At 29.8% G+C, this 25,280-nt stretch overlaps 3 protein-coding genes and 1 non-coding gene across 5 annotated transcripts in view; all 4 read left to right on the top strand.

The window, feature by feature from the left end:
• Positions 1-3,341: 3,341 nt before the first annotated feature.
• Positions 3,342-3,413, top strand: Trnad-guc (transfer RNA aspartic acid (anticodon GUC)). The gene has a single exon. It is a non-coding gene; the product is annotated as a tRNA-Asp (tRNA).
• A 402-nt stretch (positions 3,414-3,815) lies between these two features.
• On the top strand, positions 3,816-14,207 carry LOC129914835 (protein CREG1). Of its 2 annotated transcripts, none has more exons than XM_055994259.1 (6): positions 3,816-3,947; positions 12,691-13,150; positions 13,217-13,298; positions 13,358-13,812; positions 13,871-13,952; positions 14,013-14,207. In XM_055994259.1, the coding sequence occupies exons 2-6, from the start codon at positions 12,698-12,700 to the stop codon at positions 14,147-14,149; spliced, it is 1,209 nt and encodes a 402-aa protein (XP_055850234.1). In that variant the 5' UTR covers positions 3,816-3,947; positions 12,691-12,697; the 3' UTR covers positions 14,150-14,207. The 2 variants fall into 2 exon arrangements, with proteins under 2 accessions (XP_055850234.1, XP_055850235.1); XM_055994260.1 differs by lacking the exon at positions 3,816-3,947 and adding an exon at positions 7,049-7,154.
• Positions 9,344-10,366, top strand: LOC129915051 (putative nuclease HARBI1; the record flags this gene model as incomplete). The annotated part of the gene is made up of 1 exon (XM_055994508.1): positions 9,344-10,366. A coding segment is annotated over exon 1 (1,023 nt), but the record flags the coding sequence as incomplete, so codon positions are not given.
• A 5,477-nt stretch (positions 14,208-19,684) lies between the features above and the next one.
• The window catches only part of LOC129914833 (transcription factor IIIB 90 kDa subunit), a 53,085-nt gene continuing 47,489 nt past the window's right edge, over positions 19,685-25,280 (top strand). The window contains exons 1-2 of the mRNA XM_055994257.1: positions 19,685-20,308; positions 20,368-20,472. Of these exons, the coding sequence (XP_055850232.1) occupies positions 19,867-20,308; positions 20,368-20,472 (547 nt within the window). The 5' untranslated portion in view covers positions 19,685-19,866. The remainder of the gene's footprint in view (positions 20,309-20,367; positions 20,473-25,280) is intronic.

Below are 25,280 nucleotides of genomic sequence, written 5' to 3'. Positions count from 1 at the left end.
AATAAAAATCATGTGTACCGGTAAAAATGAAATTAAAAGTATAAAAAAATACTCTTGTTATATTTTTATATTTCTACAAATAATAAAAAATAAAGAAAGCTAAATCAACGAAAATTCAAAGGAAAAAAAAAAACTAAAAATTCATATATATGTATATTTTATGGGTGAAATTAAATTAAATTAAAATTAATAACAAAATACCTACATCTAAAAAAATAAAAAAACACATGTAAAGTGGTACCTAATTCAGCACAAAAAAAAGTCTATTGAAGTAAAACAAAAAGCAAAAAAATTAAATAAAATTTAATAAAATATTTATATAATAAAAATAAATGTATGCATTATAATAATACTTACCTAAACTTAAATAAATGCAAAAATAAAAATACAAAAATTATAATACTATTGTTGATGTGTATGAGTGTCTGTCTACACATAATTATATATTAATGTTTCTTGTATGAAAGAGAGTAAAAATTATATTAACGATGGCATAAAAACTGAGCGAAAGAATCGGGAAAATATAAAAAAAAATAAAATAATAAATTATAAACGTCTATATGTAATCTGGTGTTTTATTTAAATTAATTGACTTTTTTTTTTTAGATATTTTCCTAAACCAGCCACTTTCTAGAAAATCCTACTCTCATTTTAACTGTTTAACTATGGTATACACGTAAACTTCAGTAGCTGGTTGAAGGTGCCAGTGAGAGAGTTGTTACCTACAGAACTGTTTATTAAAAAAATATATATGCATATAGCGTGGACTCCTGTCTGCTAACATACTCTAAAATTAACTGTAGATTCGTAAAGGGGGGTGAACCCCAAAAAAAAGGAAATTAAAATCTTTAGAACCCGTTAAGCGGGTAATCTAAATCATAACCAAAACTCGAGAGAAAATCGGGCCTAGTGAGGTATAAGTTGCATCATACGAGTAATGCTTCTAGGTGTGCTTCAGACTGGTAAAAACCCTCCGATTAGTATGAAATCGGACAAATTTCCGTTCCAACGGAAACCTCGCTAGGGCCAAATATCAGCAACAGTGGTAAAACGAATATTGTTGATAGTTTTTGATGTACCTATTGTGTCTCAATGTGGAAGGGAAGTCATAAAGCATGATCAATATAACCCTAAAGAACTTGATTTCCTTGTTGTTGGTGTTGTTATTTTTGTTGTTGTCGTGTGAGATGACAAAGAGCGTCACTAACTTTTCTGAACCTCTACGAGTGGAGGGACTTCAGAAGCATGATTATAATTTCCAAAAAAAAATAAACTGATAACCACTCTTATGAAAACATTTCGTAAGAGAGTACCTATGTATACAAAATTTTACATACCTAATTTTTTGAATAATTCAACTATTATTGAATTGGCGAAATGCATGTTTTATTATGTGGCTGCAAAATTGAATTCCAAATCTTATCAATTCTAATTAATTGTTTTTATTCAAAATCGTCATAGAATATTGATAAATTATAAATATGAGATGAATATTATCGGTTGTTGTTTTTTTTTGAAGTGATGAACTTGATTGTTTTCTTTTGTGAACGTTCTTTGATTGTTATTAAAAGTACCTACTATCTTGATTTATTGATTTGGTTGTTGACTTACTGCATGTATAATCATAAAAACTATAGACAAGAAGTGGTTTCTGGGGTATTGTCACGTAAAATGATAACGATCAAAAGTACCTAATGTTTATTAGCAAATAGCTGATAGATTATAGCCATAATATGAAAAAAGATTGATAGATATAATTGTGAAACCATTATTTATCATAAGCACATCTGTAAGTAAAGAAAAAGACCATTAAACGATTATGTAGGTACATCGTTCTTGTTTTCTTAATGTACATAAGGGTCTATTCTCCTACTGCTATTCGATTCACGTGAATCGAATGAATTCGTTAATCACATCAATTCGGGTCTATTTTATAAATTTTCAAGAACAAGTATTTGTTTAATATTAGTTTTAACCATCATCAATAATGTTTACTACTTGTTAATCAATTCACCTGAAAGTCTGAAATAAGAGGCCTTTCTCTTATTTCATTTTTCATACTTTCAGGTGAATCGATTAGCCGAATAGGGCAAGTAGTTAACGTTATTGTAATTAACCCATATAAGAATATGAACTTCTTATTTAGAGTTTTATACTTTTCGTTTCGATTTTTTCACGTACCTAATACTTATGTACCTTCACGGCGTAAAGCGTTAACAACTTAATGCAATAAACATTTTATACATTGATTTAACTTCATTTTTTGTTAAGATTAAAATTAAAGGTACTTGCCATATGATTACATAATTTATGAAAAAATTAGATTTTTTTTAACGATTTTGATTAATAAAATCTGTATGCTGCAGATAAGGTCCTAGTTTTGAAATAAAAAAAAAAATACTTTTTGAACCATTATTACCTTTCATAGAACCGTTTTCTTGATAATCTAGATTTTCTCGTAAACCTCGTAGGTAACTGATATTAACGAAATTTTTTGTACGAAAACATAGTAACCCTAATTTTAAAATAAGGAGTTATTTTCAAAAATATTAATTTTATAAAACAATATAATTTTTTTCAAAACAGTTCAATGAATTTTCTTGAGATAAAATAATTTCGCCATACAATTTTTTTTTTTTGAAAATTGTTTGAACATTTGTTTATGCATAATTATATTTGTTTTTAAAACGCCCTCACAAAAATTTAAAAAAAAAGTCCAAACATTTTTTTCTATACAAGAAATCAAATGTTATATTTAAAAGGGTGTTTTCTTCTTCGTTCCATTTCTTAAAATTAATTACAAAACTATATTAAAATTTTTGTTTTTAATCAGCATCTTTTTATCTTGAAAAGGGAACAGCCAATAGGTATGGAACTACATGCATATTATGTAGATTATTCTGTTTGAAAAAAAAGTAAGTAGGTAGGTACCTAAATATTGTTTTCAGAAAAAAAAAATAATATTAATTCAGGACAACAAACGTTACCTACAAGTTTAATCGGTAGTTGTTTGTCGTTGGACTTCTTTTTACTACATTTTGAACCTATATCTACCCTTCGTAGTTGGGAATACACATACGAATTACGAATAACTATGCTAAAAAAACACTCCTAGCAATGGATATAGGATATCATTATAAGCAAGCAGCAAGGGTGGTTAGAGCAGGGAACTGTTAAGTTTGCTTATATTGATAGCGAGTCGATTTAGAAGATACGATACGACACCCTTAACAGGGGTGATTTTCAGCTTGAAATAAAAATCACACTCCTCTCACATAAATTCTTTCGAAATACTTTTGTTTCCTACATTCTTATTTAATTTTGACTTTCAGAAATCCAAATCCTCGATAGTATAGTGGTCAGTATCCCCGCCTGTCACGCGGGAGACCGGGGTTCAATTCCCCGTCGGGGAGGCAATAGTTGTAATTTTTTTTATTTATTTATCTAAATTGTTTTTTGAGAAAATCATAGTTTACAAAATTTGTAATTAATTAAATTAATTATGTACCTACGTTGAATTATAACATAAATTTAAGTTCGCAGATGGTCTTTGTTTACGTAGTTTTTGTAGATAAAAAAAGGTTATTGCTTATTGTTTTTTATTTGTAATATGTATGAGTTGAGAATCTGGAGGCGTTTATTTAAAAAGAATAAATAATAATTGTTTTTTTTTTTTAATGTTTAGATTATTTTTGTATCTGTGTGTTATGAGTAAATGTACCTAGCAGGTGTATGTAATGTATAGTTTGTAAACAAATGGGTATTGGAAAACTGGAACGGATAAGCCTCTCGATCAGCTGGGAATTCCAATTTTCCAATGTTTCGTTTGATAACATATTTGCAGCGACCGAATATTGTGGGCTCATTTTGCAATTCGATTTCATCGCGTAACGTCTTGTCTGTGAACAATAACCTGTTTCTTTTTGTTTAAAATTTTATTTCGCTCGGTAAGTTTACGTCCCTTTGTTTATTGTTTATGTATTTTTCTTTTTTGTTTAAATGTTATTCAACTTGAACTCTTAACTTTTTACCGTTCCAAAGATAGCTCTTTGTTTAGAATAATGAATAATTGGGGTGAAATCACTAATTGAAAAGTTTATGAATTTAAATTTTAACCTACCTATACGTATCTTTATATACATACATACCTACTAAACTTACGCTACGTATGTAGGTATTACGTCTGTTTGGCTTTGGATTTTGTTTTGTGTGTGAATTTGATTCATATTGTTTTTGTTTTGGAATGCAGCGCATATCAAAGGTTAGCGAATTTGCCGGCATATCGTTATTTTATTTTTTTTTGTGGAACAAAGAAGAAATGATAATTTTTTGTAAAACCAAACTGATTTAAAATTTAAATTCTTACCGGAAGAATAAACGAGGTCTACAAGACTACAAGTGTTCATATTTAATATGTAAATCAGCTCAGTTACAAAATGTAGGTAGGTAGAGTTGTTTACAAGATAAGAATTATGATTTTTTAATAAAAAATCAGTTTGACAAAGACAAAAAGAGACAAGATATAGATGCATTAAGTGACTTGCGAATTTGGATTAAAAATAAATTGATATGTGTAGGAATCTATCTATGCGCATAGAATTTCATTTGTTGATAACCGAATAGAAATGACAATGCATTTTACATTTTTGGGATAACGTTTATTATTGTTTTTGTAAAATTCTAAATAAATCAGAGAGGTTGTCTTCTCTGATTAACAACTCGACGTATGTACATATAAGAATGAAAATTTTGAAGCACATTTCAAAATAAATTATAAGATTAATTTATTGGGTAATGTTATGTTTTTAAATATATATAAGATGACAAAATATTGCACTGTAGATAGGTACGGATTTTTGGGATGTTGCTAATTATTATAAAAAACAGTTTACAACAGGCATATCAAACTCAATGGCTTTCGCGGGCCAAAATAACAGGGTATAAATTTCTATGGGCCGCAAAAAAAAGAAACAATTAGAATTTTTATGAAACAGATTTATTTTTATAAAAGAACAATTATGTAGTAATATTAATGTTTTCTGCCTGACACTTGGCATTTCTTTTCTGCTACCATCTTCTCTACTTGTGGGGAAAATTTATTAGAAGTTATTACTTTTAAAACACCCCAGGTTTAGATCTGTAATTCTGGATCTAACAGGTGACTTAATTCCATTCATTAGTGAAAACAGCTGCTCGCATCGAAAAGCGCTTCTAAATATACAAATTATTTCATATGCCAATTTTCGAGTGTTCTCCAATCTGATTGGTAGATACTTTTATAATAATTTTTATCAAAAAAACTAAACCGACTTCCATAGTTCAAAACTGGGTTTTATGGTTTTTCTCATAGTTTCCATAGCCATAACTGGACAAAATTTAAATGGAACCACACTGCAGGGCCCAGCTTTCCAATACAAAAAAAATTATCAAAATTGGTCAACTCAGTCCAAAGTTAAGTGGTAACAAGCATAAATAAAAATTAAAGGCGAATTGAATACCTCCTCCTTTTTGGAAGTTGGTAAAAGTTCAGGCATCCCAAATTCATCGATTTTAGATCTTAAAACGGAGTCACACTGGATTTCGATTACCTCCATTTGCAAATGATTAGGTACTAACTCTATATTTATAAATCCGTCTCAAAAAAGATATTTAAAAAGCGAATTTTTTTCATTGGAATTCATTTCAGAAAAAGTAGCGACAATAAGTCGATTGCACATCGAATTTTTGGATGTTTGGAATTCGACATAAATCATTTTTTACAAATAAACAAATTAAGAGCTTTTTCCCGAAAATTCACCTAGGTTGAAACAAACCGTGTGGGGCTTTTTCGCTGCTTTCCCATCTGCACTGGAGAAAAGATAAACAATTATTTTCTCCAATGCTAATTTCAGCAAAAAAAAGCTTTTTTTCAACACAAAAAATTTTTGCTTACCTTTTCACCAAACGGACAACATCGTTTTGAAATGGAGAAATTTGTGTTCATTATAGACATTTAAATTTTATTTTTTTAAACAGAAATTGAATGTAAAAAAATTGAAATATAAGTTGTACCTAAATTAAGCTTGGGCCGCACAAATATAGAATGTGGGCCGCATGCGGCCCGCGGGCCGCAAGTTTGACATGCCTGGTTTACAACTTTGAAAGATCCTGAGACGTAGATGGATCCTTATGTTTAAGGGTAAAAATGTCATAAAGTTAAGAAGACCGCTCCATATTTCTCAACTTATGGGGTATAAAAATGGCGCCCAAACAAAGACAACAAAACCAAAAGGCTGACAGATTTGCATGTAATTTAGGTTGAAATTTTTTAAAACGAACTGGTACTTGTTTCTGTCATAACTTGACGCTCAATTCAAATTTACCACTTATAATGCATTTTAACTTTTCCCTATATGTAAATAGGTAAACAAAATTGCGGTAGTTATAACCAAGATTATATACGTTGGAATATTAGCTTGATTAAATAAATACCAAACAAAAAAAAATCATGTCAATTCCAAACTAAAAGCTACCGTATTAAAACTTTTAAAAATTTATGAGAGAGTGTGCGTGGAAAATGATGAATGAATCAGGCCGTTTGATGTTCATATATTGTGAAAGCATTTAATATAAGAACCATTTAAACGTATATTAATTAATTTCTTATGAAAAAATTCTAAATTTTGTTTTCGATTCTATCGAGTAGTGTCATGAGAAAGTGAACCACGAAATAAACTTAAACTACAAAAATAAATTTTTAATTCTTACCCATTTTTGACTAAGGCAAAAAAAACACATTTTTTTTTAGAGATTTTACCTGGTGCAGGTTTTCCCAAATATCATAAAATCTATAAGTTTCCTGGCAAACTTGTGAAAAACATTTTTCTTCAAATTTGTTTTCTCCATAAGAATAAATTTATAAAACACTATGTTTATAACACATTTATCGAAGAAAATCGGCCCCAAAGTCAAAAATTATCATGGGTTCTTACCCATGAAAAATAATTCCATTTAAAAATTAATATCTGAGAAATAAAAAAAGATAATAACATTTTTTAAATAGGTATACAGGTACAAAGAATTAGCATTTCTTCTAAAAATCAAGACATTAATGAAGTTTTTATCATAAGTATTAACGGAGTTATTAACATAAACATGAGTAAAGGCATACAAAAGTAAGCGTTTTCTTAAATCATCGCTAAAGGGTATCAACTTTGCAGATAGAGAGTTACTGTACAAACATTTTTTTCTTAGAATATACCCAAGAATCATCCCTCAAAATCTTATTATCTCATCCCGGGACACCCTGTATATATATTTTTTTTAAATCAATTTAAGTATTGCGTGAATAAAATATTTGAATTCTTTAGAAAATTCTTCGTCAATTTCATATAGCGACCAGCGCTGCCACCCCAGAGATAATTGAGCGCAGTATATTTCAAGAAAAAGCGCAGTAGATTGCAATATATCGCAGTAGATTTTTAAATATACAAACAACATTCAAATCACAGAAATATATTTTGCTACAACACAAATTAAATAAAATGCACGACTGCGATCGCACGTACTTGCTCTTATGGTAAAAGAAGATCTTATCTTAAAGCTTTTTATGAAAAAATGAGGCAAAATTATGATAAGATTTAATTAAACTATTTCCCATTATGTAAAAAAGTACATAATTTCTGTTTTTTATAACTAATAAAACACCGTTTTTAAAGGGTTTGGTTACAAAACGAAGTATGCTTTCTGATTTCTTGTATGAAAAGGAATTTTGAGAAAAAAAATTTTGAAAATCGTTAGAGCCATTTTTAAAAAAAATATATTTTTATATATGTACATATAAAAACTTTCTAACATTAAAAAAAAAAGTTGGCATGCCATTTTGAAGAAATAATTAATTTCCATTAAAAACAAAATTTCGAATCATTTCAAAAACCCGTTTTCAAAAAATTGATTTTTCAAAAAAAAATTTTGAAATATTTTTTTAAAAATCCAAAAACGTGTTTTTTGAAAATTTTTACATTTTAATATTACGGTTAACTAAACGCTTTAGTATGAAAATTTTAGTTGAAATCGAGTTAGTCTTGTAAGAGATATTTTGAAACCAAAAAAACGGTTCTATGGCAGGTACCGTTAGTAACCTTTTAACCTTTTATTTTTTTTTAATCAAAAGTTGGGTCTTGTTTGTAAAATTATACACAAAATTTTTTATCAAAATCGTTAGAGCCGTTTTCGAGTTATTTGATATAACTTGAACAATTTCTATGGGAGGTACACTTTCTAAGTGAGATATAAAAAAACAAAAAAAAAAACAAACTTTCAGAATTCTATCATCTGAACCAAATTTGAATAAAATCCGTCCACGCGTTTAGGCTGTGGAAATGTGTACAGATGGACGTACAGACGCATAGACGCACGGACACACAGACGCATGGACACACAGACGCACGGGCGGAATTGCGAGACCCACTTTTTCGGAATTCTCCATCATCGTAATGTTGGTTTTGATTAAAACCTCAAATTTTTTTCCGACACGAAACCCATACTTGCCCTATAGAGCAAGTAAAAATGAGCTCAACAGTAAACAATACAAAACAGCTCTATCTTCGGTTCCACGTCGTTTTACATGATGTCGGTAGCTTCTCAAATTACCTGAAAAAGAGTTAAAAATACGGCTTGTTTCCCGAACATGAACAACTTTTCGGCCGGAACTCACAAGTAACAAGTGAAATTCAATTTTTCGTTTGGAATTTTGTTCACGCAAAACGCGCATTTTAATTTTTTAGTGAATACATTTAGAGTGAGTGAACGTGTCTCAGTATTTAAAATTTTGAAATGGACAACAATCAAAACTTTGGTTAGGAACTATTAAAATTGTTAAAAGGGGAGTAGATTCGTTTTGCTGCGCAGTAGATTTTCATTTGAGCTAAAACGCAGTAGATCTACTGCTAAAGAAGTAAGGTATGGCAGCCCTGGGGGCCAATTCTGGTTCTGTGAACACGTGAATCGAAAAAAAAACTTTCATTTTCGGTTTCACACATTGTTTTCACTTTTTCGATTCATTTGAAATGAAAAAGCGATTCTCGTCCTGCGAATGAAAACATCGTGTTGAATTCAAAAACTTTCACATTGGTGAATATTTTTTTCTACTGGGATTGTGATTTTAAACTGTTTCAAATGTCAAAACGAAAAATAATATTTTTAAATTCTTGTTTCAATTTGGTTATTTCTTAAAATTTATTAAAATGCCTTCAATTTATGTTAGACTTCTAATTCAAACAAATCGGAGGAATACGCAAAGGTTCGATACATAAATATGTGCTATATCACCATACAAATAGATTTATTCTCTTTTAGAAATAACATGAGAATAATCAGAAGAAATTTAAGAGACAACGAAAATCCTTTCGAGATGATAACGGAGGAACATTTCATACAGATATACCGCTTTCCAAAACATTTATGCAGAGTTCTAATAGATGAAATAATCCCATTTCTTGAATCATCATCAAGGATACATGCTCTTCCAGCGCACACTAAAGTGCTATGTACATTGCGTTTTTTTGCTCAAGGATCCTTCCAGCGAGCTGTTGGTCAGGATTACTTATCTTCATTATCTCAAACATCAGTTTCTCGATGCATTACAGAGGTTGCAATTGCATTAAATTGCATTGCAAACCGACACGTAAAATTTCCAAGAGCTGCGCAATTTTTGCAGATAAAAAGGAAGTTTTTTGACATAGCAGGTTTCCCGGGTGTTATAGGGTTAATCGACGGTACACACATCAAAATTGCAGCACCAAGAAAAGAAATAGAACACGTTTATTACTGCAGAAAAGGTGGACATTCGAAAAATGTCCAAATCATATGTGGTGCAGATCATTTGATTTTTAGTGCTAATGCTCGATTTGGTGGAACTTCTCACGATTCCTATATTTGGAGATGTTCAAAAACAAAAACCACCTTGGAAAGGTTATATTCTTCAGGTGAAAGGAACTTTTATTTGCTAGGGGACGGGTATCCTTTGCAGCCTTGGTTGATGACACCGATCCTTGAATCTAATTCAAATGGTGAAGAGGCGTTCAACAAGGCACACAAAATAACAAGGAGTATTGTCGAAAGGTGTATAGGTATTTTAAAAAGCAGATTCCGCTGCTTGGCAGCGGGAAGGGTGTTATATTACGCTCCTGGAAAAGCAGGCGTCATTATTAACGCATGTATTGTTTTACATAACATGTTAATAAAAGCAAGAATTCCCCTGAATGAAGACCTTCTAATTGAAGCTGAATCTCAAGATGAAAGGGAAATAGCTATAAGGGGAAATTTTAATGAGCGCAATGTTTTAGCCGAAGCACGAAATATTCGACAGCAAATTGTACGAAATAATTTCCCTAGGTAAAAATTAAAAAAAATAAAAATAAAAATATCAAATTCAAACAAAACATTTATCTTTTATTGCATTTAACAAATTAGTCAAAGTGTTTTGGAGGTTTTCTAAGGCTATAATCTTCCTTTCCTCTAGTTTCAACCGTTTTTCTTTTATATCTAAATTTTTTTCTTCAAGTTCTATGAGTTTATCATTTGATAAAGGTAACGATTCTCGCTTCCGGTTTTGCCTGTTTGCTACCGCAGTTACTGATGGCCTTGAAGTTACTGTTTCCGAAACACCTGCAATTGCACGCTCTTCTTGATGGTTGCCGGCAGAAGTCGATGGTCCTACATTTTCATTTTGTTCTTCATCAAGTAAATTTTTCAATGTAGACCTTACCTATTATTTGAAAACAAAATTCATATATTAACATTTTAAAAGTTTTTGAACTGAACAATGTAATGTTCTTACGAAGTCCTCCGTTTCAATGCCTATTTCTAAAACAGGTTCATCCCCTTCAACATTTTTGTCTGTCATTATTCCAATTACCCGTTGCTCTAAGTCACTGAGCTCTTTGATTTTGGTGATTCCGTTGATCCCACTGCGGTTTTGGGCTTCTTTAATATCTACATATTTTTTCTTGCTGTTTCTTCTGCACAAAAAATGTAAAATTCATTCAAATGACCACAAAACTAGCTCAGTTACTTACTTTAAGTCGCCCCAAGTCTTCCTCCACTGTTCATAGGTTTTGTTAGCTCCCCCAAAGCATTGAGATCATTTGCCAATGATTTCCACGTATTGTCCCTTTGACGAGCTCCATCTACCGAAACAAATCTACGAAAATCATTAAAACGCGATATCATTTTTTAAAATAATTTTCTTACTTGACGTGTGCAATTTCCACATTTTGTTCCAAAAAACTTATTAAAAAATCTTTTTGGGCTTGCGTGACGCTCTTTCCTTTATTTTTTTTTCAAAAAATTATCCATTTAAAATGTTTAAAAGTTTCGATTTCAAACATTCACAATCGAATAATTTAGTGAAAGAAAAATATTCATATGAATATTTTTGATGTTTGTTTTCATTTTTTCACAGAACGAGAATCAAATTTATAAATGAACAAGTGAAAAGCTTTTCGTTTCACTTATTCATAGAACCAGAATTGGCCCCCTGATAGCGACATGAAAAAGTAAAAACCAAATTCGCACCCATGTGCCTTTCACGCAGGGTGTGTCTAAAGAGGGTTAAGAATAAAACCCTAGAAAAAATTCGTATAGTGTTTGACAATTGTTTATTGTTTTTAAAATTTACCCTGCTATGGCAGTTTTGAAAAAAAGGATAAAGGTTTCCAAAGTTGAACTTAAAACGACAGATATTGCACTTTAAATTCAACGAGACAGAGCAAAAAAAAAAGCTAACAAAAAAAGGGACGGATGTTAAAAAAATAAAATAAACAACAAAATAACTCTTATTCAGTAAATGTGTCCCCTCTATAGTGTTTCTTTTTCTTTCTTGTTTCGACCTAAGCTAGGCTAAACGTTATACTATTTCAACAATTTAAATAATTACATATGTTCCCTCTTCAAAATATTTCTGATTTTGATAAGTATAAAAAACAAAAAAAAAAAAAAAAATCATCTATGTAAATCTGAGTTGTTTCTGATGACTTCCAAATAACGCCTGTTTAACGTCCTCATTGACTCGACTGTATTTATTCATGTGCCTACAAAAATGCACTAAATATTAAAATTAAGATTTGCCAGTCAAACATATTCCTCTATTAATTTTCATGTTTAAAATACTTACATGCATAAAATTAAAATAAAACATATACACAAAATTACGTATACGCCATAGTGACTTTTTTTAACGTATACATTTTACACTCGTATTCTTTTTATTGAAAAAAACTGTTATATCATATATGTACTTTTATGCGAAGCTCAAATCCTGGAAATGGTCATTGCAGTTTCGGCATTTCAGAAATGACCAAGCTTAAGCAACATTACTTTTATTTATTTCATTGATGTAAAAATTTAAATCAGGTGATTTTTTGAAATTCTAAAATACAGGGTGATTAGCATAAGATGCTCGAAAAAGGTGTTGGGTTAAAAGATAAATCATATGGGCGATGAAGGTATTTTTCATTCAGTTAAGACGGAACAAAAATTTCCTAACTTATAAAAAAAAAACATTTTTTTCTCGGAGAGAGGATAAAGTCGTAATTCTTGTGGCCCTCATAAACTAACTAAGAGAATATAAAAACAATAATGTCTAAAAAATAAAAAAAAAAAAAATTTAAAAAAAAACTGTAATTTTGAATTTATTTTTTACAATTTCAGAGCCTAAATGGAACTCCGATCGATTTTAATAACAACCTTGTCAGTATTATGTCTGACAATAAATTTAGCTGAAGCTGGTTTCTCAGCAAGCGAAGATGATCAATTAACTACAGCATTTCGACAACGTCTTCTCAATCCAACTGATCATGCCAAAGTTGCCAGACAACTTGTCCATTCCGCCAATTGGGCATCGGTTGGAAGTATTTCCACCGATGACAAAATCAAAGATTTCCCAATGGTAAATGTTATATCAATATCCGATAGTGCTAAAGGTGATCCTTCTACTGGAAAAATATACTTCCTTTTGGTGGATCTTGATTTTACTGGAAAAGATTGGAGAAAAGAAAACAAAGTAACTTTTACCATAACAAGTGAACAAAGTGGTAATTGTTCGAAAATCGATGTTGATCCTATGGAGCCAGTTTGTCAGAGAACCTATATTAGTGGAAAAGTTGTAGAGGTAAATAATTATTTTTGGGGGCTAAAAATATGTATCTGATTAAATGTTGGGATTTTGTTGTTTTAGCTGAAAAAAGGTACGAAAGAGTATGATTTTGGATGGAATGCTTATAAAAGTCGACACCCGGCTTCTTTAAATTGGATTGCAGGTTCATAATAAGCTCATACAAAAACCATTTGAAAACTATCTAATTTTATTCTTATATAGAACATAGCTTTTATCTCTGCGTTTTGGATATTGAACATATCTATGTTTTGGATTGGTATGGTGGTCCAAAAGATATCCCAGTCGATACATATTATAAAGTTGTTTTAGAAGATAAAGTCACTCCTGTTCAGCCAACAAATCATGCCAAAGTTGCTAGGCAAATTGTTCATTCAGTAAATTGGGCTTCGGTTGGAAGTATTTCTACCGACAGGAAAACCAAAGGATTCCCTATGGTCAATGTTATATCAATATCGGATAGTGCTGTAGGTCAACCTTCAACTGGAAAAATTTACTTCCTTTTGGTAGATCTTGATTTTACTGGACAAGATTGGAGAAAAGTTAATAAGCTAACATTTACGGTAACAAGTGAACAGAATGAAGATTGTTCCAAAATTAATATCGATCCTATGGAGCCGGTTTGTCAGCGAGCTTATATTAGTGGAAAAGTTGTGGAGGTATTTTATTTCTATTTTAATCTAAATTAAAGAATTTTCTAATATGTTTTTCTTCTAGCTCAAAAATGGAACAAAGGAATTTGATTTTGGATGGAATGCATTTATTAGTCGTCATCCAGCAACTAAAAATTGGGTTGCAGGTAAATTGTTGTGAAATTTGTGAAAATTGTATTTTGTATTTATTTTTGTATTATTTTTAGAACACAACTTCTACCTTTGCGTTTTGGATATTCAACATATCTATGTTTTGGATTGGTATGGAGGTCCAAAAGATATTCCAATTGATGAATATTATAAAGTTGTCTTATATGAACATCCTATTACTCCAGATTTTTAAATTTTGTACATAAATTGTATGTAAATAATATACAATTATAAAATTGCTGATTTTAAAAGTGAAGTTTTAATACAGTGGACAAAAACATAAAGCTAAATAGACAAAATATTTTATTTTAAGAAGCGTGTGAAATAAATCTTTCACAGCCCTTGTTCTGGACAAAATTGCTTAATAAAGTATTCATGTACACTCGAGGGCATCACAACTGAAACGGACCAAGTCAAAAAAAGAAAAAAAAAAAATCCAAAACTAGTGCCAAAATCTTCGCAAGGATTGACTCTACTAAAATCTGTCGTTAGTTTGAAATATAAATATGTTTCGATTCAAATTTGTCATATGTTCAAGAAAAATACTCACCATAAGATTCAACGGTAGCGTTTTCACTTTTTGTGACTTGGTTCACTTCAGCTCTTAGCTCTCCATACCAAGGGTACAAGTTGGGAACATTTTGAAAAAAAAAAAAAAATTAAATTAGTTCGACAATTCTTCCAATGGTTTTTGCTGATTTTTTTTTGGGATTTTGAGAAATCTAAAAACAGTGTTGTCTTCATTTGATTTTCAATCTCTGGGTTTCAGATATTAACTATAGTAATCCCAGCTAAGAATCTAGTTGAATTTCTTTTCCTTTCGGTATACATACATAGTTACTAGGAAAAGTAAGGGATTCGGAAAAAAAAGAATAGAGCAATCAGACATGTTATTACGATGACAGAGAACGCGAAAAGTAGTCCATCTGTTTGTCTATCAGTCTATATATGTATTTTTTTAACTACATGCTAAACTTATGAAGCGATTGGCGCAAAATTTTAAACGATTTAGTAAATTGCCAAAGCCATTGTTGAAAGTTACTAAGTCGAAACTGATTTTTAGCTTAGTAAAAAACTAAAATGACCTTAGCATTTTACTAAATCGTTTAAAACTATTTGCACCATTATCTTTAAATTTGGTACTTATGACTTATCAGTCTTGTGAGATTTCCTGGGAGTGAAATAGAAAATGTATTCCCTACAAACAATTTCGCTTCTATAAAGCTTTAAAGAACAATGATAATCTCTATAACGCTTTACAGAAGCAAAATTGTTAGTTGGGTTTCCTATTAGGATTTAGGACCGGTACATGCCATATATAGGTAACCAAAATGAAGAAAAATAATTTTCTCAAAAACAGCGTTAACGATTTTGATTCAAATTTTGTGTGTGAACAAAAATATGGTCGTGTTTTTAAGGGATAGGAAAAATATTTTGTGAACCATTATAATGGTATAGGTACTGCGCTACCTGGTCATAGAACGTTTTCTTTATTTCTGACTTATGCATACACGATGGGCCGATTTCAAGCAAAGTTTTATTTATAAAAGTGTTTAAGTACCATGAAAATAGAAACAGTAAGTAAGTTATAGTAACATTTGCGAAAAACACCTTACAACTACACTGAGGGAAAAAACAACTTAAAATCCAACAAAAGCTGAAATCCGACAAAAATAAAAAAAATTTTTACGTTGTTTAAATTTTATTTTGATTGCGTTTTTTCCCTCACTGTATGGAATTAAAAAATAAACTTAAATTTTTTTTTTTTTGAAAACGTGTGCAGGAACTTTTTTTAATCATTTCTCTTAAATGTAATACCAAATTTTTTTTAAACTAATTCGGAAATTAAAAAAAAATTAGTGTTATCTTTGTATTTAGTTTTATCAAATAAGAACATTTTTAATAAGGCAAACAATAGCCTAAAAACTGAAAAAAAAAATTAATAAAACAATTTAAGAAAGGACCATGGGCATTTTGGGCCCACTTACAACATTGCTCAACAGTGATGAAACGCATATCAAATGAAAGGTCTTGAAGAGTACTTTAATTTATTATATCGGGGTAAAGTCGAAATCGAGCGCAAAAGTGGTGTTTTTGACCATTTTATAAAATAGTACATAAAATGAAAAAAAAAAAGTGTCAATACTAACTATAAAGTGTTTCACCTTTTTCAAAAGCTAGACATCCCACCTTTAATCTAGTATTAAAATAAACTTATTTCTATTATTAGTTTTCGAAAAAAATGATTTATTAATAAAAAAATGTAAAAAATAAGGTAAAATCAAAATATTTAGTACTACTTTTTTTTTCACTTTTTGTGAAATAAAGCTCTAAAATGACTTTTTTAATTCACTGCAATATCAATTAATCAAACACTGAAAACCAAATAGTTTTATCTCTTCTAGTTTTTGAGAAAATCGAAAATTACTAAAACTTCATTTTTTCCATACGATTTTGTATGCTGAGTATTTACGCTTACTTATCTTGAAGTTAACGAAAGAAGAATATATTAAGTTTGAATAAGTGACACCTTAGTCTTCTATTTTGTTCAATTATTCAATCTGTGAAAATAGACCCAATCCTAATACTTACGGTGATAAAATCTCTTGTTGCATTTTATGGCAAGTTCAAATCAAGTGCAGCAAATAAAACAAGATATATCAATTTGAAAACAATCAGTTATGTAACACCTATGAAATGAGTGACTTTTTATTTAAACATAACAGCATCTAGATATGTATAGCTCATAACTATAAAAATAAATAAAAATGTATTTTATGAAAACATTTTAAATAATATCTACAATGATGTTGTCTAAATGTAGAGCTGGCCGTTGAAAATTATTCTCATGTCTGCCGAATCCTAGGTACCATATAATGGATATTACATGGGCGCAACTTCCAATAGTACGTCTTCCTGTGAGACATGTGCAGTAGTAATGGGTAAAAGCGTCTTTGCCTCCTTGATCACGATCAATTAGGACGTACGTATAATACGTACGTGACCTTACATGCCGTGATTCCACACGCCCTCTTAACAGCCATACATTTTGTTCTAGTATATTGCATTGGCTTAGGTCACTTAAATTACTTTCCCTATATATTTCTATAGAGAATACTCGGTTAACGCATTCTCATTAACATATTGAACAAACTGTGGTCGACTTGCAGGAAGATCATTTGCTAAAACATGGCGCCTACTCCGCAAAGCTCGTGAACACAAATACATAATGCAACGATTTTCTGCCATTGCTGATTTTTTTCTAATATTTTTTTTTCATATATACTAATTATTTTTTATATTAAGTACACCTACTAATTCGTCTTACCTTAATTACAATTAAAAGAATTTGCACAATTGAAAGATCATGGACCAACTCGTAACCGATATCAACGTTTTGTTTATAGAAAATAAAATTACAGTTATCCAGACTAGAGCTGTAACAAATTGTATGTATTCGTTACTAAGATGTAACAAGTATTCACATCAGTAAAGAGTAACGAAATGTTATTTCCAAAACAATATCGTTACTCGAATAAAAAAATATCCTACACTTTTTAGAACATAAACAACATTAAAAAAAAAAGTTTAACAAAACGAATTACCAAATTCTTAAAGTTAGTGTTTTTGATTTTTATTTACCTACATAAATGTTTAAAAAAATATGTTTTAAATATTATATTGGATGTTATTGATACTGGCACTAGAACAAACCATATGCCATTGATTTTATCACCGTAAGTATTAGGATTGGGTCTATTTTCACAGATTGAATAATTGAACAAAATAGAAGACTTCGGTGTCACTTATTCAAACTTAATACATATATTCTTCTTTCGTTAACTTCAAGATAAGTAAGCGTAAATACTCAGCATAAAAAATCGTATGGAAAAAAATGAAGTTTTAGTAATTTTCGATTTTCTCAAAAACTAGAAGAGATAAAACTATTTGGTTTTCAGTGTTTGATTAATTGATATTGCAGTGAATTAAAAAAGTCATTTAAGAGCTTTATTTCACAAAAAGTGAAAAAAAGTAGTACTAAATATTTTGATTTTACCTTATTTTTTACATTTTTTTATTAATAAATCATTTTTTTCGAAAACTAATAATAGAAATAACTTTATTTTAATACTAGATTAAAGGTGGGATGTCTAGCTTTTGAAAAAGGTGAAACACTTTATAGTTAGTGTTGCCACTTTTTTTAATATATTTTTTTTTTCATTTTAAGTACTATTTTATAAAATGGTCAAAAACACCACTTTTGCGCTCGATTTCGACTTTACCCCACATAATAAATTAAAGTACTCTTCAAGACCTTTCATTTGATATGCGTTTCATAACTGTGGAGCAATGTTGTAAGTGGGCCCAAAGTCCATACAAAAGCGCCCATGGTCCTTTCATTTAATTTTCATTTATTGATATCAACTTAATTTAAAGATTTTTTATATCTTATTTATAATTAAGTACTTATTAAGGACTATTATAAAAGGCATCACTTATTAAATTAAAAAAATAAATTAATGTTAAAATTGTCAGCTTGTGAGTAGGGTAAGCGGGGGTACATTTGACACCGGGGCACATTTGACTTTGCGTTTTTCGGTATGATCGTACCCTTAATAAAGAATAGTTTGGATGAAGAAAGAAGCTTAGTTTGATTCAAAGGAACTTTGTGAAATTTCGCAGTCTTTCATTAACTTTTCGCAGAGTACCACGTGTTTTCTGTATTTCTGATCTAATTTTTGACCACTGTTATGTAAGCGATTTCTGAACCTAATAGAAAAGTTTTTTTTTTAATGGTGAATCAATATTTTGATAAGTCTATGCTCAAAGTTTAGTAAATTAAAAGCAACTTTGTAAAAAAATAGTATTAGTTATTCAAAAAAAAGAAAAGCACTTATGAGGCTCCTTCGGCTTCGGGGCACCTTTGACTTTTGCAATATGGGCACAGTTTTACGTTGATTTAGGGGAATTATATATTAAATAAATTATTTAAAAATAAATCGACATCAATTAATTTTGATTAAGATTTAAATGGAGGGATTTTTTTTTAAATATAATTATGGTATTGTTTTTTCTTCTTCTTTTTAGAAAAAGAATTTTTTGATTTATTTTTTTCGTTATATTGTTTAGTAGATTGTTTAACACCAAAACATTTTTTTTTTCTCATCAAACAATAGACGAGCAAGATCCGCTGATAGTTCTAAAAATATAATGCACACACGATGTGGGGTTTAATCCACTATTGTCAAATGTACCCTTTTTAAAGTAAATGACTTTTTTTTAGAAAACATTAGGTGTTTTTTTAAATGTTGAAATGTTTAAAAACAAAAAAATTTACTGTTAGTATAATCTTGAATAGTCAATAAATCAAATACAAAACAAAACATTGGAATACATTAACAGTTTTCGAAAATAGAGACCTTTGAAAACTAAATGTCAAATGTACCCCCTTCTCCCCTATGGTTAAAAGTTTTTTTTTAAATAGAAAATGGTCTAACATAGAATCTAAAGTAAAGTAAAGTGATTGAGAAGAATATTATGAACAATTTGTCTTGTTGGTATTAGAAGTGAAAAACGTGTCGCTCGTTACTTCAATTGCACACTCGCTGAAAACTCTAACTCGTCACTTTCCAAATGCCATCTCTAACAACAACCCCCTATGCACATCTGTCATTTATTGGGGGCATTGTTTTTTGACAGTCCAATGACATTTTTCCATCCAGTTTCTTTTTTTCTCTCACAAAATTCAAGTTTTTATTCCGTAACTTGATCGCGAGAACATGTGGTATTTTGTTTTTAATTATGTATTGCAATTTTTAATTGTTTCAGAACAACTAGACATTTTATTTGCATTTTTTTTTAAAACTTACTTCATTTGAACAAACTCAATTTGTAACAAAAAACTTAATCATGTCTGGAGTAAAATGTAAAAATTGCGGCTCAACTGACATTGAAGTCGACAATGCTCGCGGTGATGCCGTCTGTACAAATTGTGGTTCCGTCTTGGAAGATAATCTTATTGTATCCGAAATACAATTCGAAGAAGCTGGCCATGGTGCTTCGGCAATGGTTGGTCAATTTGTTGCTGCCGATTCGACTGGCGGCGCAACAAATTATGGTTATGGTAAATTTCAAGTTGGTTCGGGAAATGAATCGCGCGAAGTGACCATCAAAAAAGCTAAAAGAGACATTACACATTTGTGTCATCAATTGCAATTGAATCAACATTATATTGATACTTCATTGAATTTCTTTCGAATGGCTTTGATGAGACATTTAACGAGGGGCAGGAAAAGTACGCATATTTATGCTGCATGCGTTTATATTACTTGTCGAATTGAAGGAACATCTCGTAAGTTGAGAAATATACTTAATTTCCTTCTTAAAATAATGTTATTTATATTTTTTTAGATCTTCTGGTTGATATAAGTGATGTACAGCAAATTTGTTCCTATGAATTGGGACGAACTTATTTAAAATTGTCAAATGCACTTTGTATTAATATTCCTTCAGTTGGTAAGTAGTGAAATTTTGTATAAAAGAAAGTATTGAATGATGGGTTATTTGATATCTTAATTGTATGGGTGGGTGTTTTTTTATTATAAATTTTTGTGAAAGAAAGAATAATGATTTCGATTTAACCCTTACGTCGAGCTACATGAAAGTGGTGCAAATGATAAAGTGTACGAGTCGCCACGAAAGCAGATACAAGTTCAAATCTCGCTTACGTCATGTTGTTTGTTTTTTTTTTTTTTTTTTAATTTTGTATAGATACATACTTTGACCATTTAATAGAAATTAATGTTTGAATTTGGCGTAAAAGTTTATTATGTTGAATGTGCAGGAACTTCTTCCTAAAACTGAAAAAAAAAAAAAATATTCTACACCCTTATTAGTCTGGGGATTGGTTTTCGGATAATAGTTCCCAGTGTCCTTATCACCAAAATGAAAGGAAATAGTTTTTTTTTTTAAGAAAATAAATGGAATAAAAACGAGGACAAACGTAATGTGATAGAAATTTCAAATCAAATCAAATCCACAGATAAAACCTAAAATTACTGGACTATTATAGTAATAACACTGGCCAACAATTTTCAACTTTTTAAAATTTTCCAGAAAGATTTATATCTAATTTTATAGATTTGGGTTCAGTAAGCTCAAAAATCATATTGGTTTCTTTCTAGCAGCTCTAGTTTTTAAAATATTTTTGGGGAATATTCATACTAATTTTTCAGTTTTCGTTATTTTTCGAATTTTCCAGAAAAAATTATATTAAACTCAATGTATAAAGGGTCAGTAAACCTAAAAATCACATTCATTTATTTTTAGGAGCTAGTTTTTGAAATATTTAAGTTTTCCACATTTGAACTAGTTCATTTTAGTTCAATTTATTTTAATCACTCCGGTTTTGTTAGAATTAAAAAACAAAACTAGTTTGTACAAACCGTATCCAAATGTATGTAAAATTGACGCATTCTACATAATAAAACAAATACAACCTTAAAATAACAGATACATACGTACATATTTTATTTTCTATAAAAACTCTGAATTTCGTTCATATACTTGTCGAGCTTTCTGGTTTCTGACGAAAGTCTAGAAGAAGTGAAATCATAGTAATGCAAGGACCAAGATGCTACTTGTTTTTTGTTCTTGCTCAGAAATAAGAGTAAGTGGTGCTTGAAGCAGAAACGCTAATACTGGCACTAGCGACCTTTTGTTTTACATCTAAAAGTTGAGGTAGAGCAGAAAAACTGGGGTGGAATCGTGTAAGCTGATTTTTGATAGTTGACTGTCAGATTCAAGAAAATTCGTCTGTGTAAGATGTGACTATCATATTTTTTTAACGTTTTTAGCTGACACCTATTTAGGTGTCAATTTGATACAATTTAACATGTGTAGCATATTTTTTTCTTGGTTTTCGTGGTGCTTTTACTTTGTTTGGGAAAAATGAGTATTTTTGTGCCTGTGCAATTATTTAAAGCCTACAAAATCAAAATAAAGGAAATGAATATGAAATAGAAAATAGAAGAGCCAGACTTGAGGAAAAAATTAAATTATTTTTTACCTCCCCGACTCAAAGTAAGTATGCAATCATACCTTTGTACACAAAAATTTGAAAATAATATTTCGTGTTTTTAATTTCGCTCAACAAAGAATTGGATGCAATTTCATATGCACTTTGGTTCTGCACCCCTTCTTTAAACGGACTTCCTTTCACCCAAAAAATATATAAAAAAAATGATAATGTAAGGTGAGCGCAAGCTGTTTTGTAATGTCATATTACGACTGCTATATTTTGCTGTTTAGTTTGTTGGAACAAATCTTTTCCGCTATTCGCGAACTAAATTGAACTAAGTAAGTGAACTAAGTTCACTAGTTCCCCAAGATGAACTAGTTCATTGAACTAGTTCGTTCGCGAACTACACAAGCCTAATTTTAAATGTTTGTTAAGATTTTCCAGAAATTTTTTTGTCGAACCTATTGCATTTGGGCTCGCTAAGCTTAAAAATCACAGTGGTTGCTTTCTAGGAGCTCTAGTTTTTTTTTTTTTTTGATATTTTCATTTTACACATTTTGGGGTGATTTCATACTATTTTTTTTTTTAGATTTTATTATTAAGAGCGTTTTTTAAGTTTTGCTGGATAAATTTATTTTTAATGTATTTTATTTTGGATCAGTAAGTAAAATAAAAATACAAAAAAAAATTTTTTACATAAAAAAAAATTTAACAAAAAAAAAAATTGCTGGAAAAATTTATTTTGAATGTATTGTATTTTGGATCAGTAAGTAAAATAAAAATACAAAAACAAATTTTTTACATAAAAAAAAAATTAACAAAAAAAAAATATCATGTATGAATAACTCAAGAACTAGAGCTGCTAGAAAAAAACTAATGTTGTTTTCGGAATCAGCACACTAAATTTAGTAGTAAATGATAAACAACACTCTGGAAAATTTTTATGTGTTGGCCAGTGTAATTAGAAGTAAGTGAAAATTAATTGGAGTATATGAGCCCCTCCCCTGAAAATTGCTCACACACTAAACGAAATAAAAATAAATCTCTTGATAATTTCCATTGGATTTGCTACAAAAATATCTGTTTGAAATAGAAATCGACAGTAGAGAACAAGTTTATTTATTTTTTGTATTTATTATTTATTAACAAGCACTTAAAAGTAACTAGCTAATACATAGTGTAAAGAGCCTAGCTGCGAGGACTATTCTGCCCATAATCTCGCAAAAGCCCTAAATACAAAATTTTCGATTTTGATTTTTTTGCATATTTGGAGTTAGGGCATTGTCTCTGATTTATTCTCATTTATTTTTTTAGCCTAGGTCTTCAAATATGTCAGAAAATTCAAAATGTACTTTTGATTTTTTTTCATTTTTATATGCAAATTGCGATATTAGATTGAGTGTTTCGCTCTATAACTCAGAAGTAAGAAAAGTGTAGTTAGGGCCTTTACGAGATTATGGGCAGTATAAGCTCTGATTGTTTTACAATAAATTCAAATTTAGGATGAAAAAACTGTTTAAAATTTGTATGTGCACTGCCGGAGATAAGAAAGTACTTTTTTAATAAAAAAAAAAACAATTTTTTTAAATAGCTGTAGGTAAAAGGTACCCGTTCTAGAACCCTTTTTTCTCACTTTATGTATAAATGTAAATCAAGTAAAGAAAGTTTGTAAAAAAAGCAATTTTTTAAAAATTTTTAAATTTTGTATTTTTTTTTTTTTTTACTTTAATGTGTCATTTTACTTGTTATCGGACCCTCTATTCACTGCGTCAATCCCAATCCTCCATCTGTTGCCTAGAAGCCTAAAATATCATTTTTTGTTGCACGAGTTTCCATAAGATTGCATGTGTTTCCAAAACTTTGAAGCCGTTTTTCTCAAAACTACAATTTTGCAGATTCGTGGTTTTGGCTTTGTGCCCACGATATTATTTCTTAAGAATAGCTTACCATTTTTTTTTTCAATGATTAACAATTTTTGTCTAGCTATTCGAAAAGAGTAAGCGGTTTTATACCCTTTGCTTTCTAATAACGCATTCAAAAGTCTGGCAGCTTTCAATCAAGGCTTTATATGGTTTATGTGGGTTTAGGAAACACGAGTATTCCAATTAATGTAAGTAGGATGAATTAACACAAATTCACATTCTGAGTATAGGAACTAATGCTCTGTCATTTTCCCTAAACCTGAATGCACACTTCAATCTCGGCGATGCAAGAAATAGAACTCAAAATGTAAGCTTTTTTCAACTAATTATATTGGCTCTTTTCTTGGAAAGTTTTGTATTAAAAAAAAAATGAAAAGAAAAAATTAAACAGAAAAGTCTCAAAACTACAGCATTTTTTTTTTTAATTAAAAATTCATACTCGAACGTCGAATTCGAATTTTACCAACGTTTTTTTGCACATAATCATTGGTTTGGAAGAGCTTCAAAATCCAAAAACGAACCATGCTAACATGAGTTCTTTCGTTTGACTACTATGTATGTCTTTTTATACTTGCAGTGATGCTGTCTGTTTATTCCAATTCATATTAAAGGTTATGAATAAAACTACTAAAAGTTGTGTATGTTACCACCAAGTTTAGAGGCTAAAGTTATAGTTTTTTTTCACGTTGCCAACCTGAAGCTTAGAAAAATTCTTTAACAACTTCAAAAATGTATCCCAATTCACGCAGCTAAAGAGCAAGTTTAATTCTTGACAGCTGAAAAATTATATTTAAACCCAATAGTGTCAAAAAATTATCGCCGGCTTAACATTTGACCCAATTCACCCTCAAAAATCAATATTACGATGGAGAAAAAAAAATCGTTTTTATCATGACGTCAATTAGTCTGTTGGTTTGAACGACCATTTGTTCATCAGTCTATTCAGTAAAATTGATAAATTTGCGAATCTCCTTCATTCTTCATATTCATACTCATGTAAAAATATTTTAAGAATTTTATAGTTTTCTTAAAACTCCAATAATTTCAATAAAATTTTGTGTGATTCTAACTAAACTGCATTTTTAATTTTTGTTCAAAACACATTTGGTAATAGATATATGTATATAGCTTTGCCGTTTATGACTTATGAGAACAGTGTCGAAGATTTTAGCGATTCCTTCAACTTTAAATGGTTTCTACAAACTTATTAATTTTTTCAAACTTTGGGTGGACCCGAAAATTAAAGTTTCGATTTCATGTGTTTTTGTCTATCGTACCAGACCACAGTTTTTTCTCTGCAATGAACTAAAATAAAACACAATTTTTCAAACTAGATTAAATTTTTAATGAATATCATAAAAGTACAGTGCTTAAACTGAAAT

This window comes from Episyrphus balteatus, chromosome 3 (genome assembly GCF_945859705.1).
Source record: "Episyrphus balteatus chromosome 3, idEpiBalt1.1, whole genome shotgun sequence".
NCBI classification, from domain to species: domain Eukaryota; kingdom Metazoa; phylum Arthropoda; class Insecta; order Diptera; family Syrphidae; genus Episyrphus; species Episyrphus balteatus.
Note: the sequence above shows the minus strand (reverse complement) of the source record. Positions and strands in the feature narration are given on the sequence as shown.

Excerpts from the sequence above, each read along its gene's own strand:
- LOC129914835 (XM_055994259.1), top strand. The coding sequence starts at position 12,698 with ATGGAACTCCGATCGATTTTAATAACAACCTTGTCAGTATTATGTCTG. Across the intron at positions 13,299-13,357 it reads TTCTTTAAATTGGATTGCAG|AACATAGCTTTTATCTCTGC; the intron begins GTTCATAATAAG and ends ATTCTTATATAG. Across the intron at positions 13,813-13,870 it reads TTAGTGGAAAAGTTGTGGAG|CTCAAAAATGGAACAAAGGA; the intron begins GTATTTTATTTC and ends TTTTTCTTCTAG.